The sequence below is a fragment of the Cibotium barometz genome, chromosome 13 (assembly GCF_041138505.1).
Source record: "Cibotium barometz isolate CiBa-2024 chromosome 13, ASM4113850v1, whole genome shotgun sequence".
Classification (NCBI taxonomy): Eukaryota; Viridiplantae; Streptophyta; class Polypodiopsida; order Cyatheales; family Cibotiaceae; genus Cibotium; species Cibotium barometz.
The window spans coordinates 33,524,338-33,541,675 of record NC_141058.1 but is presented as its reverse complement, the minus strand read 5'-3'; the positions used below and the strand labels follow the sequence as shown (position 1 = coordinate 33,541,675).

Sequence of the window (17,338 nt, the reverse complement as noted above, 5' to 3'; positions counted from 1 at the left end):
ACACAAACAAGCGACCGAGTGCTGATATCAACTCGAGCTGACCATGTTCCGGACCGGCCTCAAAACAAAACCATCCACAAAATCACTCTGCCAATGCATTCACAGGCAAAACCCTTACACACGCCATGCATCCATATATACACGAGCCCGAAATACCTCTCAGAAAAATGCCTGACACTTGGCCACATAACTTTTGATGTCAATACCTTCCTCTTTGTAATTTCAATTCCATAGTGGCCCACCACAACCCTTCTCACATGACAAGCTTTCAGACAATCTAGAATATCCTCTTGAAACAAGACTCTTCTCAGAACATCATCATTCCCCTTATGGTACAATGTTCCCCCAATCAATACATACTTTAAGGCTCTTCTGATAGGTGCCCTTCTATTTGATGCATCTAGCTCTCTTCTAGCAAACCCTGTCAATAGCACTTGCTCCTCTTCAAAAAGGGTATCTCTACCTTGATACAGTGGTTCTTGGACTGCCATAGTAAGCAAATCCTTTGAGAAGACCTACTCAGCCAACTTATGGGCTCTCATGTTACTCTCCTTGGATACATGCCATATTTGGAAAGCCTAAAACAATTTAAGAGCTTCCTCACTTTGAAAAACCAGGACTTCATTTCATCTTTGTTTACTTTCCAAGTTCCATGTACATGTCTTATAACTAGAGAGTCCCCCTTTATAACTAGTTTTCTATCCTTCCTCTGTCTGCACTCTTCTAGACCCGAACTGAGGCTAGCATACTCAGTCCCATTATTGCTTCTGACTTTAATATCTTAGTTACCAGTCCATAGATCTTTGCCTTGACTGCTTACAAAGACAAATTCAGCACCCCCTTTACCCACACTTCTCTTAAAAGCCTTATCAAAATTAGAGTCCCATCTACATCTTACAGAACCTCATGTATCCTATGGTTTGGAACCACTTGCTTTTCAATGTCCACTAGTTTGCGCTTCACTTGCATCTCCTTGTAGGTTAACATATTAGTCATATGGGCTCTCACATTGTCTTCTTTAATAAAGCTCATATCATACTCTTGCAATGCCATGATCCACTTTTGAACTTTTGGGTTATCCCCAGGATACTTAATTACATGTGGAAGAAGGTTATAGGAGGTAAGCACAATAAAAGGTCCATAGAGTAGATAGGATTTCAACTTCTTGGTTGCATAGAGAAGTGTCCAAGACCAACAATTCAACTTTATGCCAGGCTTTCTCAACCTCACCCTTTGCTCTACTGATGTAAAAGACTGGCCTCATATATGAATGTTTAGATCCTTTCTGCAACAATACAACCCCTACTACATGTTTCCCAACACTAAGATTGAGATAAAATGGCTAGCTCCAGTTTGGGGGGCGTTATGACTGGTAGGGTAGATAGCTTGTCCTTAAGGCTCTCAAAAGGCATCCTCTTCAACCTGACTCCAATTGAAAGCATCTTGCTGACTTGCCTTTTGCAAAGGATAAATAAACTCAGCCAACATGTAGAAAGACTTGGACATAGATCTGAGTTTTTATACAAATCTCATCAATTCTTTAGTTATCTTGGGGCTCTTCATCTGCAGCACACTTTCCACTTTTGATGGGTCTGGTGCAATTCCATTCTCACTTATCTCATGTCCTAGCAATACAACTCTGGCCCTAGCTATTTTACACTTTCTAAGATCAACTAGGCTCCATCATTATCTATATGCTTGAAAACAACATCCAGCTTCTGTACATGCAGCAACTTGTCGCTATACACACAAAAATCATCCATGAAAATTCTCACAAAAGTCCCCAGGTACGGTGCAAGAATCTTGTCTACCTAGCTTTGGAAGCTAGCATAGGCATTAAACAAACCAAAAGGCATCACCCTGTAGCAATATACTCCCCATGGAGTAATGAAACTCGTCTTCTTCTAGTCCTCCTCGGGAGCAATTCTTATTTGATAGTAACCACTAAATCCATCACATACAGATTACCTTTCATGTCCAGCTACCTGATCCAAGATCTCATCTTGAAAGGGAAGTGGATAGTGATGTATCTTATTAGCTGCATTCAATGGTTATAATCTACACAGATCCTCCATTTATTACCTTTTTTAGGAATAATCACAATGCTATTGTATATATGGACCATTAACATAAACATATTGTCTCGTAACTAAATTTTTGCTGCAACTTTAAACCGAACCAAAAATTGGGCATACATAGTTAAAATTTGACACTTTCATAGAGTGTCTGTGAAAATGGGGCCTAAAATGGTCTTGATGAATCAAAATTCCAAAGAACCAAAAACCGGAGAGTTGTCCTTATTTTTATTGGTTGAAAAATATGTTTTTTGGCCCACTCAAAGAATGTATGACTTTGAGAACACACCATATAAACAACCGGTGGAAGCAGGGTTTCTTAGTTGCTAGCCTGTTTCTGGTGCAGACATGGCATCTCTTGTAGCAACCTCTGTTACCTCCAACGCTGCAGCCCATTTTTTAGTATGGTCGATCTAGTGTGAAAACTAGTCATTTTTTATGATAAGAAATAGAAAATCATATTGTTTTCTTACATTAGCTTCCCCTTCATTCTTCACACCATTTGTGAGCAAGGTCCATAGTGAAGGACTATATCTTTTTACCTTGATCTAGACATAGAGAGCTCTCCGTTTACCTAGTTGGTTGTAAAGGAGTATTCTAGTGAAAATAACATGAGGGCGTTATGGACATACTAGTGTACACATAGGAAAACGTTACAATTTATAGCTCAAAGGAAATACCCAACGATCAACTATAGGCCCTCCAACTCCATGTTCAAACCTGGCTGACAGAGCTGACTCTCTCTCTGTTTATGTGCCAGCTCCTGCCTCCTCACTCTCTTCTACTGTTCTGTTGCCAGTGTGAGTGCTTCAACATAAGAATTTGGGTCCTTCAACTCAATCCTACCCTTTATAACTCTATGTAGCAACCCTATGAACTTGTCTTTCTTTCGAAAATCAGGGGCACCTGATTTTCTCCTAATACCCTTATTATTTTCCTCCAAACTCCCTCAAATCTATTAACAACAGCAGCAATTTCCTCTTCCTCCCCTTGGTATAACCTGTTTGCTGAGCTCCTTCCAAAGCTTCTCTGGACTCTCAGTCCTCCCATACTTCCTCCTTAGTGCACTCCTCAAATAATTCCAATTACCCCTTTGCTTCTCTATCAGCACAACTTCATACCACTCCCTGGCTGTCCCTTACAGAAGCAACCCCATCATCCTAGCCTTATACATGTCATCATCTCTATTATTTCTTAAGGCTATGAACTCTACCCTTCTCAAGAATTGAGAGACACCTTCCCCTCTCTCACCTCTAAAGACATGTAGAATCAACCATTTGTCCTGAGTTGATCTACAAGTGATCTCCTACCTGCAAATTAAAGCTTCAAACAAGAGCTTTCTGGTCCTCAGTGGAAGCACCAAAGCATGTGTGATAGCTGAGTGATGGCCTCTATAACACCACCAGTAGACACACAAGAAGAAAATGTGGAAGGATCAGAGCTTGGAGACTCTAGGATCCTAGCTCAAATGACAGCTCTACCAGCTTAGGCTCAATCCCCTAACCTTTGGTGGTGGCTGACACAAATGGGCACCTCTACACCTTTCTGTCCAACGTGACCACTACCTCTAGCCATCCTCCACCATCAGACCTTACCTTCAAGACTTCAAATCTTTTACCCAAAAGCCTTAGCCAATCACAACTGACAATTAGCTGACCTAAATCTCTCTTAGCTGCCCTAGACAAATCAAATATTGATTTGTTACCTTAAACAAACACAAGCAAATGACCCCAGACCAAAAAACGTCTGTCAACACCAGAACACCTCAAAGGCTTGCTTTAGAACTCCATAGCACCCATTACATCCTATAGCTAACCAAAATTCTAACGTAGAAATGACAGAAAACTGCCTCCAAATTCCTTCTTTAAGTTTCCAATCTAGAATGAGTCTTTCAGGCTCCCAAAATGTCATCTACTACTATCGGCCAGCCCCAAAACCTTGCCTCATAAACCCTCTGAACCACTAGTTAACCCTAAGCACTCTCAACTGCCATAGAAATATCAAATATGAACTCTCTTCTGCTTCCAAATTCTGATGGCTCACCCCAGTCAAAAGGAATCCTCTAGGACCCTCTACAATCCTCCAAGATCAACTAACCCTATATTCTCAACCACAAGATCTTCCTTGACCCTCTCCCGACCTTCTTCTACTCCCTCTTCGACTGAACTTGTTTGAACTCAGAATCTTCTCCAAAAGTCCTCTGACTCACATAGACCCTTAGACTCCTCTCACCTTGCAAGGATACCACACACTTGGCTCTCTGCTGCTGACTACGAGACTGACCCACAGCTACCTCCAAATGTCTATCCTCTTTAAGGCTTGCTAAACTGACCTAGCTGATGTGGATACTTTCTCCTCTGGGTCAACTGACACCTCTAAACCCACCAAACACTCAAATAAAATAAAACTATACCCTTTGGACATCTAGCTGATCACTTTCAAGTCACAGGTTGCTCCACATTGAGAAGTTTTCCCACGACTCTATCAAACTTATGTCTATCTACAAACTGTCAAACTAGACTCAGAATAGCTTTCCTTGTGCCCAAAATCATCAAAATACCCCTTTTACTTGATTTGCTGACCCCCTAGACACATGGCTGTCTATATAGCTGACGCTCTTTTGACCAATTTTAACAGCACAATTTCAACTGAAGAAGACTATCTCTATCATGAAGTAGCTCAAACCACCTAAATCATCAGACACTTCTCCATAGATTCTCTAACTCAACAAAATCAACTCAATCCAAACTCCAAAACACAATTTCTCATTGTCCAAGACATAGATACACGCCCAAACTCACTGCTTTCTCCTTAAAGCAATGAAAGAATGTCTCAACAATCCTGAGATAATGGGTTAAAAAACATCAGACATACACACTGAAAACTTGTAATTTCTTAACCTGTAGTCTCAAGCTTCTATTGAAGCTACAGTGAGCTCACTATCACAGACTACATGCCTTCCCTAGACAAACCTAATTCAGCACCTAGCTACGACAGCAGCAATCGAACATGTTTCTGAATAAAATCACGTCTCTAATAGAGAAGCCTCACAGAAACCATCAGGTACACCACTCTTGAATGATTCTCTGGATCCTAACACCTTCTCTACTTTGATTTTTCCAAATCCACCTCATTACACTAAACAACTCTTCTGCTCCCTTTGAAAACTAGATGAGATCTTATTCTTTTGTGGATCATGCTCTCATTGTTGCCAATATATGCAATGAGAAGAGAAACCCGTTTCCTTTAAGGAAGTATAGGAAAATAATAATTAAATGCATGCCATGCTCTTGATTATGACTAAATCCTTAAAAATGACACTTGCTATTTAGCAGATTTACCTTATGGGGTGAAAAGGCCATTCGTATGAAGTGGGTTTATAAGCTGAAGTGTAAAGCTGATGGTAGCATTTGTGATTGCCACAAGGCAAGGTTTGTTGCAAAGGGTTATGCTCAAGAGAAGGGCATAGATTTGATGAGACTTTTTGCACCCACATCTCATATGACTACAATCAGGTGTATCATTACATTGGTAGTGCATCATGGTGGTTAGAATGTACATCAATTGGATATCAAGACTATCTTCTTAATGGTGACTTGCATGAGGAGGTTTATGTATCTCAACCTCATGGTTTTGTTGAGAAGGGATAGAAATCTAAAGTATGCATGTTAAGAAAAGCTTTATATGGTCTTAAGTAGACTACTAGAGCATGGAATGAGAAGATACACATACTTGGTATTTGAAATAGTCCAACTAAGAGTACCTTGTATGTAAAGAGGGTATTCTTAGTTGCAAATGGTTTTTTTAAAACCAGTCCCCAACTAAGAGTACCCTGAAGGAGACGAAGGCACTATTTACTAAGAGGGGACATAAGCTAGCACAAATTGCCAACCCCGGCTACAAAAAAGAGTTTTTCAAAAAAAGTGATCTCGTATGAGGGCTGGGGTGAAAAGGCTAGCAAATTCACTACTCCCAACCTAGTAGAGATTGCTCAAGCACATATTCCAAACGGAGAGTAAGATCTCTAAATCTCTTGATGCATTGATTTTTTAATAGTGTAATTGTTATTTAATCATTGTCTTAAACATTGTCAGCCATTTATATATACGCCAATTGTGAGCTTGTACTATAGCATGTGGTTACTTGGGACGTTCACCGGTCGTGGGGATGCAATCCTAGATTTCTTTGCCGGTCTGGGACCATGGCTAGAGCATGTAGGATAATGCAATGACATTGCATCAACATGGAGAGCGACGAGGTGTGCCTTAGTTTGAGACGACCACTTGCCTACGTGCACAATGATTTAGGTCACCAATTTTTCAGGTGTGAGGTCAATGAGTTTGCTCGACGTGAGCAGTAGATAAACGTGAGGGCACCATCTCCACACGTTCCTCAGCCATATCCTCCACTCCTCCCAATACCCCCATGAGTCCAACACAATCAAGTGCCTCGTCATGGCCACCTAGTGTTCCAAGGGAGCCCCAATATCGACATGTCATGCCACATATATCCCACGTGCGTTCTTTTACAATGCCCTCATCATGGGCACCACGGTTTGAACTTGTGAGGCCGCTATTCCCACCCGCACCTACACCATTTGGTAGATCTCCCTATCCCATATCACCTTCCTTCTTCCACCAACACCCATGGCGTCCGTAGTACTGATGTATTCCACTAGCTTGTAATGAAATAAATATATTGTTTTAGACATTATTGTTGTACACTCAAATTGTGTAAATGACATTGTTTCTAGCTTCTTCCGTGACCGTTCGGGTAATTGACAATTAAGAGAGATGGAGTAGTTGCAAAGAGATCTCAACGACACGAGAGAGAGAGAGAGAGAGAGAGAGAGAGAGAGAGAGAGAGAGAGAGAGAGACCTTAAAATAATTACATTTGTGCTTAAAATAGTAAATTTTTATGCTTAAAATAATAGTTTTTATTTCTAAGAAGTTTTAAATAGTTAATTTTTATGCTTAAAATAGTTAATTTTTATGCTTAAAATAGCAAATTTTTATGCTTAAAATAATAGTTTTTATTTCTAAGAAGTTATAAATACAATGGAGATTGCCATGTTCCAATACTCTTCTTCTAGGCACACATTGCACCCCACCCTTCCCTTATATCTTCATATTGCAATAGGCTCTTTGTAAACTCTTTTATCATGGCTTCATCTAGCAATCCCTCTAATACTACTATGTTTGCAAGCATTTAAGCCTTGGTCTTCAATATTTCATGCACCTCAAAGAAAAGGAACTTAGTTTGGATGCCCTTATGGAAGCATGGACAACAACATCTGAAGTGCAGGAGCTTTACAAGAAGCTCACAAAAGAGAAAGTGATAGACCTTGCTAGCAAGAACATGCTAGAGGTGAAAGTAGCAATAGCCATTGGGATATGGAGAGCTTTTGGTATCATTGAAGAGGCAAAGGAGGCTCCTCTTCGAGCTTAAGTTGCCACCTTCATTGCAAATCTAGGGTAGACGGAGAAGGTGAAGATAATAGTTGAGCCCAAAATGCTTTCATATAGTGTTGCATATGTTCAACATAGTCACAGGTGTTAGTCATAATATACTACAATATTGCATATGTTCAACATAGTCTCACAAGTGTTAGTCATAATATACTACAATATTGCTATTTTTATTTGAAATATAACGGAAGTTGCATATTTTTATGGTGTCTTTGTAAAGAAGTAGCAATGATAGTCGTGTGTTCACAACATCTTGGCCAGAGTTTGCCATGTAATGCTATGATCTGTAAATACTATGTTGCATATGTCAACATAGTCACAGGTGTTAGTCATAATATACTACAATATTGCTATTTTTATTTAAAATATAACGGAAGTTGCATATCTTTATGGTGTCTTTGTAAAGAAGTAGCAATGATAGTCATGTGTTCAACATCTTGGCCAGAGTTTGCCATGTAATGCTATGATCTGTAAATAAGCTTTGGAATACAATGCAAGTTTTAGACTCTAAATGAGTTGCAATTATAGTGACCCATGGAAGTAAAGAACATTGTGTAAACACATGTTTTCATGTATTGTTGCGTGTGTTCAAGTACCCATAGGTGTTTGTCATGTAATGCTTTGGTCTTGCAAAATTTGATTTGGAATGTAATGGAAAGGTTAGATCATAATACGATGTTTTTGTAAATGAGTTGCAACAATGATATTGGCCCATGGTGTGTAGTGCTCAACATCTCGTAGGTGTCATAGTAGAGGGAGAGGAGTAGACAAGAAGTGTAGAGAGAGAAACTGCTCGCCTAAACACGAAAATGCGCTCACTCGAAAATGCTCGCCAAAAAAATACACCCATACAACTATTGCCACCATCTCGGACACCCCAACTTGAAGACAAGGTATCTCAAGAAGACCTTCTTCAACCCATTAGTAGTGTGGGAAATTTGTCTATACTTGCATGTAGCATGTTTGGTAATGTTTTGCTAAAGGTTGGCACTTAATATGGGAAATCTATCTCCACTTGAATGTAGCATGTTTGGCAATGTACTAAACCTATCTAAGCTTTCTTTAACCATCTATCCTCCAGTGGATAAACCTATCTGAGCCATCTTTAACCATCTATCCTCCAGTGGATAAACCTATCTGAGCCATCTTTAACCATCTATCTTTTAGTGGATAAACCTATCTAAGCTATCTTAACCATCTATCCTCCAATGGATACCATCCATCCTCTAGTGGATATACCTATTTAAGCTATCTTTAACCGTTTGTTGTCCTCCGGTGGATACCATCCAATGGATAAACCAAGTATTACAAAGTGTCTGAGGTGTTCAACCATGGCTACACCTCATAAAGGGGGCTTTACAAAATGGAGCTAACTAGTACCCATGTAGATATAAGTAGATGGTGGAGCATTGATTTCCAACACTAAACAATGAATTGGCTTGGCTACTCCTCATAAATGGGGCTTTACGAAATGGAGCTAACTGATACCCATATAGATACAAGTAGATGGTGGAGCATTGATTTCCAACACTAAACAATGAATTGGCTTCACTTAACAAAAGGGAGACTACAAAACAAGATCAAGAGCCTCACAAAGCCAAGTGGCAAAACTTAACAATAATACTCCATAATAACTCCTAATGATTACTTGTCGAAAAAAGGAGAACCTAGGATGATGTGAACGAAGAAATATTGCCAAACTAGAAAAAGATATTGTTGGCAAGCCCAAAATATGTATATCTATCAATAGCTACCTAGGAAAGAGTTGATCCTATGATTCAATGAGAGATCATACCCAAGGTGGAAGTTGTGGATCATTGGCCCATCATTGAAATAAGCAGGGAAAGAAGCTAGAGAGATGAATATGCTAATTATCAAGCCTCGAGACACTTCACTAGTCAAAGGGTACCTAATCTCTATGTAAAGTCAATTAGAGTTTTTTGCAACCAACTTCTTTTCTATAGAGCATGCCCATGAAAGGACTACTAATTGGCCATCTCAAGTGCTACTTTAATCCTAATAATGAGGCTATAGAGAGGAATGTCTTAACACTTCTTCATTTGATTAAGGAACCTCCACTTGGAGGACCAAGTTTATTCTCATGTGAATGGTTGAGACTAGTGTTAAAAAGGAGGTGGCTCCATACAGGCTAAACATGCCCAACAACCCCATGGAGATCACACACTACATCTAGCAGCGAAAGGTAGTATATACACACAAAGGTACAGTACTCGTGCTTTTCCAAAAACATGAACATACAAAGTTTTGTAAGTGGTAATAGTCAATGGCATAATTCAATCTTAAAAATATTTAGATATAATATAAACTTGTAGAGCTAGAGTGAGAATAGTTATGCCTAGAGGTAAAAAATAGCTTGATTTTTTGCTTTCTTGTGGCATGCGTATGACCCGGTCCTTAGGGAATGTTAAAGCTAAAGGGATATGGATATCTAAGGGGAAGTGCAAAGGGCACCCAGATTCTTGGCAACCATGCGCAGGTTCCAATTACATGGACTTGGAACAGCATGAACAGCCCTTTGAACTCTGCAGAAGCGTAAACAAGAATTAGACCAGAGCGCATTAGGGTTTCACAGACCTCTGCAGAAAAGAAATCGAATCGTCAATTAGGGTTGCACCTTACTTTGGCAGAAGCAGACGCTATGGCGCTTTATTCCCCTCACTGCTCCTTCTTGCCTCATTACCTCTCCCCCGATCACTCGCACTCCCGCCATTGCGCCATATCCCAAGCCCTGCACCCTCTCCTCCCTCCAGTGATGTTGCAGCAGCTTTCTTCTGCAGAACTTGGCACAGTCCCTAGAATCCAGCCTTTTATCGTGTCCGGAGCTCAACCTGCTGCATCTTCTTCAGACTCGAGCTCTACAGAACAAGGCTATGGCAGAGACTCTAGCTACGGCACTGCATTGAAAGACACAGAAAGTCCCGACAAAGCTTCTTCACCAAAGGAAGAAATGGAAACTGATTCTCTTTCTCTCGGTGAAGAAGAGGGAGAGCCTGTTGCAAGGTTTTCCAAGAAAGCTGCAGTGGCCAGCACCTCAAGGTCGAGAGGGTCCTTGGAGTCGAAGGAGAAAAAAATTTATGACCCCAGGGAAACCATAGCCGCAACCATTTCTCAGGCCAGAGAAGAGGAGCCTTCGATTGACAGCAAACCATCTGTGCTTGATGGTTTCGGACGGCTTCCCATCAATCTGGACCTTGATCTTTATCGGGCCAGATGCTTGTTTCGCAGTCGCGAAAACAAGAAAGCTGAGACAATTTTAAGACAGGTTAGCAACCATTCAACTGCAAAGCGTTTTTTTTTCCTTGGGGGGGCCATTTGCCAAAGCAGCTACCCTCTTTAATTATGCTCTCTTGCAGCTTTTTAGTTCATTGTAGCTTGTTAGTTCAATACCAAAGGAATCATTTCCTCGAGGTGAAAGAGAGAAAATTTGTCTTGCCCTCATGACTGCTGGTGGGGTGATGCTTGATTATGTGAATTCTAAGATAGACATGTAGTGCCATAGCATGCATTTTATATCTTTTGTCCCTAGTATCATGGGCACAACATCCGTATTTGGCAAATTGACTCTCTTGCACTGTGTATTGTGATTAATTAATGTCCAAGGCCTGTAGTGCCAATTTTTCATCCAGCTGGTTGGCCTGATGTAGCGGACTCTGTAAGAAAACTCAAGGTGTGGAGTATCACAATTTACACCTAACACAAAGAGGTTCTAATACAAGGTTCATGCGCAGCTTGTGCAAGAGAGGAGAAGAAAAAAAACTTTCTTTACTCCTAACAAGTTACAACAGATGGCATCTTCCTAACAAGTTACAACAGATGGCATCTTCCTTACTCCTAACAAGTTACAACAGATGGCATCTTCCTTCAGCTATGTCCTCCCAAGACCGGTGCTTAGATTACGTACAGAAGAATGCAACAGAGGCTTCAGGAAAGTGATCTCTGAATGACTTGAAAGTTGAGGCAGAATGAGGGAATATGGGGTTCTTACTACATAAACCCTGGGGTGGCAAGCAAGGGCCATGCAAAAGGGACCAAATGGGCACCATAAAAGAGCAGAATTTGGGGATGAATGTGCTAACACCCCCTTTGAGCACCAAATGCTGAACAAACTCTGAGAATCCGAAGATGAGGAGCCAAGGAAGCGTGAGAAACCGGCTTGGTGAACAAATCTACAGCATTCTCTGCGGAAGGGCAATACTCCAAACGCAAATCTCCAGCAAGAATCCGTTCACGAACATAGTGATATTGAATCTCAATGTGTTTCGTACGAGCATGAAACACAGGGTTCTTGGCGATGGCGATGCAACTCTGATTGTCACACCAAAGAAGAGTAGATCCGGTAGGAGGATAGCCGAGCTCCTCCAATAATCTCCACAACCATATCGCCCCACATGCAGCATAACAAACTGCACGGTACTCCGCCTTGGTAGAGGAAAGCGCCACAGTAGGCTGCTTTTTACTGCCCCCAGATCCAAGTGAGAAAACACAACCAGTGGTCGAACGCCGTGTATCTGGATCTCCAGCCCAGTCTGAGTCAGATCATCCAACAAGAGTGTGTCCTTGGCCATAAAAGATGCCAAAATCCAGAGTGCCACGCAAGTACCGAAGAACTCTGAGAGCACACCGCCAATGCTGCTAATGGGGTTTAGATGAGAAGGAACTCAATAAATTGACTGCGAAGCATATGTCCAATCGGGAGTAGGTCAACCATACCAAACAACCGACGAGCACCCGATACTGTCCCTGATCAGTCCCTGGAGAAGCATCAAGTGAAGAAAGCTTCTCACCAATATCCATAGGAGAAGATACTGGTTTGTACCCAGTCATCTGAAATTTGTCGAGAATCTCTCGAGTGTACTTCTGCTGAGAGAAGAAAATGCCCTTCGAGGTCTGTCAAATCTCAAAGCCAAGAAAATAATGCAAGAGGCCAAGATTCGTCATCTCAAACTCTGTCTCCAAAGCATCCATAACAGAATGGATCCGCACAGAATAAGAACCTGTAAAGATAAGGTCATCAACATAGACTACAATGATAACAATCAACCCCTCTCAAGGAGGATATAAAGGTTCGAATCTGCGTGAGAACGGCGCAGACCGAGCTTCTGAAAGAACTCATCAATCCGCTGGTACCAAGCCTGCGGAGCTTGCTTTAGACCATATAAAGCCTTCTTTAGCCGGTACACATGATCCTGTTTGCCTGAAACAACAAATCCTGGCGGCTGATCAATATAAACCTCCTGTGTAAGCTCTCCATTCAGGAAAGCCGACTTGACGTCCATATGGAAAACGGGCCATCTATGATGTCCTGCAAGTGCAAGAACGGTGCGAATGGTAGTCATCCGGGCCGTCGGAGCGAAGGTCTCATCGAAGTCGACTCCAGGGCATTGAGCATAACCCTTGGCAACCAACCTCGCCTTGTGCTTGTCCAAGCTACCATCAGCTTGGAACTTTGATTTGAAGATCCAACGCACACCAATCACCTTACGCTGCAGTGGTCGAGGCACCAAAATCCAAGTGCCATTCCGTTCGATAGCATCCAGCTCTGCCTGCATAGCACGACGCCAAGGCTCATGTGAAAGAGCCTCGTCTACAGAAGTGGGATCAGAAGGACCATTAATGATGGTAGACATAAGAGCATAATTAACAAACATGTTGCCCTCATGAATTTGTTTCCTTGTAACTCTAGAAGAACGCCGAAGAGAACCAGGCGGAGGAGTAGAAGGAAGCTCACGTAACCCAGAATCACGAACTGTCTAATAATACCAACCAGGTACAGATCTGCTCGAACTCGCAGGAGGAGGAGTAGGGTCATCATCATCTGACTGAGTGTCCTCAGCTAGAGGTGTAACAGAAGCAGCGGGAGCAGGAGGAGGAGGAGGAGGAGGAGAAGGCGGAGACGGAGGTGAAGGAAGAAGCAGCTCACCACCCCCCTTTGAAGATGTGGGAGTCTCGTTGAACACCACATCATGGCTCACAACAACTTTACCGGCCGCCTGAGGATCATAAAGACGATATGCCTTGGACACAGTGCTGTATCCGAGAAAAGTCATGCGCTGAGACTTCGAGTCCAACTTGGAGCGATGCTTCTTAGGCACATGAACATACGTTGTACACCCAAATATCCGGAAATGAACAATGGAGGGCTTCTCACCATGGAAAGCCTCATATGGAGTTTTATCGAGAAGAGCAGTAGGAGACCTGTTCTGAATGTAGACAGCAGTGGACGCCGCCTTAGCCCAGAAACGTCGAGGTAATGAAGAATGCTCAAGCATAGCACGGGCCATCTCCATAATGGTCCTATTCTTCCTCTCTACAACTCCATTCTGTGATGGAGTATATGATGTAGTAAGCTGTCTCTGAATGCCATGTGTCTTGCAATATTGCTTAAACTCCTAGGATGTGAACTCACCCCCTCCATCGGTCCTGAGAGCCTTGACCAAGTGACCGATCTCTTTTTCCACCTCAGCTCTCTAATCACACAAGTGCTGAAAAGTCTCATCCTTGGTCTTCAGAAAGAAAACCCAAGTATATCTGGTAAAATCATCCACCATCACGAGCATGTACAACGCCTTACTCAAAGACGCGGTACTCATAGGACCACATAAGTCTGCATGAATGAGAGCAAGTGATGTCGAAGATCTGTGTGTCACTTCCGGAAAGGTGGCTCGGTGTTGCTTTCCCTGTAAACAAGAGGAACAAGCAGTCGATGGAGCCTTGATGGTCGGTAATCCCTCAACTAACCCATCCTTCGAAGCTCGCTGCAGAAGCTGATAGCTCAAATGGCCAAACCGAGCATGCCAAAGAGCAGAAGAAGCACTAGAAGAAAGCAGAGCGGTCAACTTGTAGAGACCACTATCTTGGACTCCCTGAGCCAAGATGCTACCAGTCGCCTTATCACGAATGGTAATCTCATAACGAGAAAAGATCACCTCCGCACCTTGAGCTATAAGAGCATTCATTGACAAAAGATTAAAAGCCAAATCTGGAATATACAGTACGTTAGAGAAGTACCTCTTGTCCTCGTTAGAACGGAAGATAGGGATAGTGCCATGTCCATGCACTGGCATAGAAGAAGAATCACCTAGAGTGATCTTGCTTGATCTGGCAGTGAAGTCCTCGAACCAATCTCGATGGGGTGTCGTATGAGCAGTAGCACTGCTATCAACAATCCAAGACTGTGACCGAGAAGTCACAAGAGCAAGGATACGCCGAGTACCTGCTAAGAGAAGAATGCCATCATCCTTCTTGGGTTGAGACACCGCCGTTGAGGAAGAGTTCTTTGCTGCTTCATCACGCTTCTTCTTGTGACATTGGGGTGACTTGTGACCCTTCTTGCCACAATAATGACAATCAATGTCCTTATTCTTTGAAGATTTGTTGTCTTTATCCTTGTCGGAATCCTTGGAGTTCTTGTCAGAACCCCCTTTTCCTTTCTTTTGTTGATTCTTCCCTTTATCTCGTGCTGCCAAAGCTCCATCAGGGCCACGAGAGGTGCCAGTCCGCTCCTCAAAGCGAGACTCAATGTGCATAACGGAGGGGAGTACTTCCTCCCAAGTAACTGGAACAGGACGAGGAGAAGAAACAAGAGACTGAAAGTATGCATCAAACCTCTCTGGAACTTTGGAGAGCAGCTGAATAGCCATGTCCTCTGTGGAGATGTCCTTGCCACAAACAACAAGCTTGTCCCGGAGATCTTTCAGCTTCGAGATGAAAGCAGATAAAGATGGAAAGGCAGAAACTGATAAGTTCATAAGTTGCTTTCCCAACGCCAAAATCCGATCCAGAGACTCAATCTCATAGAGATCTGCAAAAGCCTTCCAAACTTCATGTGCAGCAATTGTTGTACGCACATGAGAGAGAACAGAATCCTGACAGTTCAACATCAAAAAGGAGAAAACGCGTCGATCATTCGACAGCCAAAGATCAATCTGCGCCTGAGTCGTACCACCGGAAGCAAGGGTGGGAGGGGTGGCATTGGCCGGTGTAACAAGCCAATCCCAAAGATCCATGCCACGCAAGGCCGATTTCACCTTCACCTTCCATAGGGTGTAGTTGGAACCATCCAACTTTGCAGACTCAGCAAACATATGAAGAGAAGTCGGTGCAGCCATCACAAAAGCTTGGGCTCAATCTCAAGAAAAAAATGCACAAACTCTGAAGTAGAAGTGTCCTCCACAGGTACCAAAAGTGCCACCAAAGCCTGAAAGACCACAAACCCCCTCTGCAAAGGGGAAAGCCCACTGGAGAGGAAAACGCAGCACACAAGAGGCTGCTGTCCTGAAAAAACAGGCCGCCTATGTCCAATCTCCACGTGGAAAAGAAAACGCTGATCAAAGAGTACCTGATGGTTGTGTCGTTGAAGCCAAACTGTAGGCGAAAAGACCAGCAGGTGCTGTCCAGAAAACGCAGCAGCAAAGGGCTGCAAATCTGAGAGAAAACGCAGAGGAGAGGGTGCTGAAAACAGTGCTGAATCTGGGGCAGCAAAGAGGTCGCTAAACCGGGAGCGATGATACCATGAAAGAGTGCACAGAGCGGAAGCAAAGTGGCACTAGAATGTGAGAGTGCAAGAGAGAGAGAGATATGGTGAATACTATGCTGAATATAATGAAGCAAAACAGTCCCAAGCAAGAGACACTACAAGTCTCATAAGTGAGGGAGCAAAATATGTACAAGACTGAATGAACAATGAGTGGCCAGCACCCACTATTTATAGTAGGGGTAAGCTGGCCGACTGGAGCTGCAAAACAGGCCGACCGGCCAGAAAAGCTGGGAAAAATCCCAGAAAAATACTAGAAAAAGGGGTGGCTAGCCCACAAGCAAGGGCCATGCAAAAGGGACCAAATGGGCACCATAAAAGAGCAGAATCTGGGGATGAATGTGCTAACACTATTGGGCACTGATACATTAGTGGGGATGTCGTAGTATCAAGTCCATACTATGCATGATGGAGTTGATAGTTATATAGTCTTAGTAACACAATGCTATTTTAAAAATCATTGCCCCTAATTCAGCATGCAATCTGTGCTTGCTTTTTTCTTTGCCAATTGCTTTGCATGTGCCCCCCCTTCTCCCTCTGCCTGCTGCCCTACTGTTGCCATCTGCTTTTATGTTGTACGGCCAGCACCCCAAGCCCTATACAGCCCTCATACAGCTTGTACAAGCTGCTGTACAGCCAGCTACTCTACCGCCTATTGTTGTGTAAGCCCAGCGGGGCGTGGAGTGACACTCAACCACGTGTCCAAGAGATAAAGATATAGAGAGGGAGGGAGAGAAAAGGGAATGGGGATCTTGCACAGTACACCACATTGAGCGGGGAACAGGCCCCACCCCCTTTCAGGAATTTATTCAAGAACAATCCACAAGCACGCTAGCCAGGATCAATACAATCAATTAATACAAAACAAATAGATATGTCGATGTAGGATATCGATGTCGATGTCGAGGCACGAGATCTCGATGCTGTGCACACCACGGGGATGACCCACAAGTATCTCTCACCGGGCTAGTGCCAAATCCAAATCCAATGAATCCAAGTCCAATGAATCCAATGAATCCAAATCCAATGAATCCAAGTCCAATGAATCCAATGAATCCAATGAATCCAAGTCCAATGAATCCAAATCCAAATCCAAGTTGAGATCTAAATCCAAGTCTGGATCCAAATCCAAGTCCAAGTTCCATAACCAAGTTCCATGTTCATGTCCAAGCTTCATGCCCAACCTATACGTCCAAGTTCCATGTTTATGTCCATACTTCATGTTCCATGTCCAAGCTCT

General features: G+C 42.7%; 1 protein-coding gene across 2 annotated transcripts in view; it reads left to right on the top strand.

Annotated features, from left to right (window-relative positions):
- The first annotated feature begins 9,961 nt into the window (after nucleotides 1-9,961).
- The window catches only part of LOC147632620 (uncharacterized), a 41,057-nt gene continuing 33,680 nt past the window's right edge, over nucleotides 9,962-17,338 (top strand). For both annotated transcript variants that reach the window (XM_086807413.1, XM_086807412.1), the window contains exon 1: nucleotides 9,962-10,827. In XM_086807413.1, coding sequence (XP_086663539.1) covers nucleotides 10,204-10,827 — 624 coding nt within the window. In that variant the 5' untranslated portion in view covers nucleotides 9,962-10,203. The remainder of the gene's footprint in view (nucleotides 10,828-17,338) is intronic.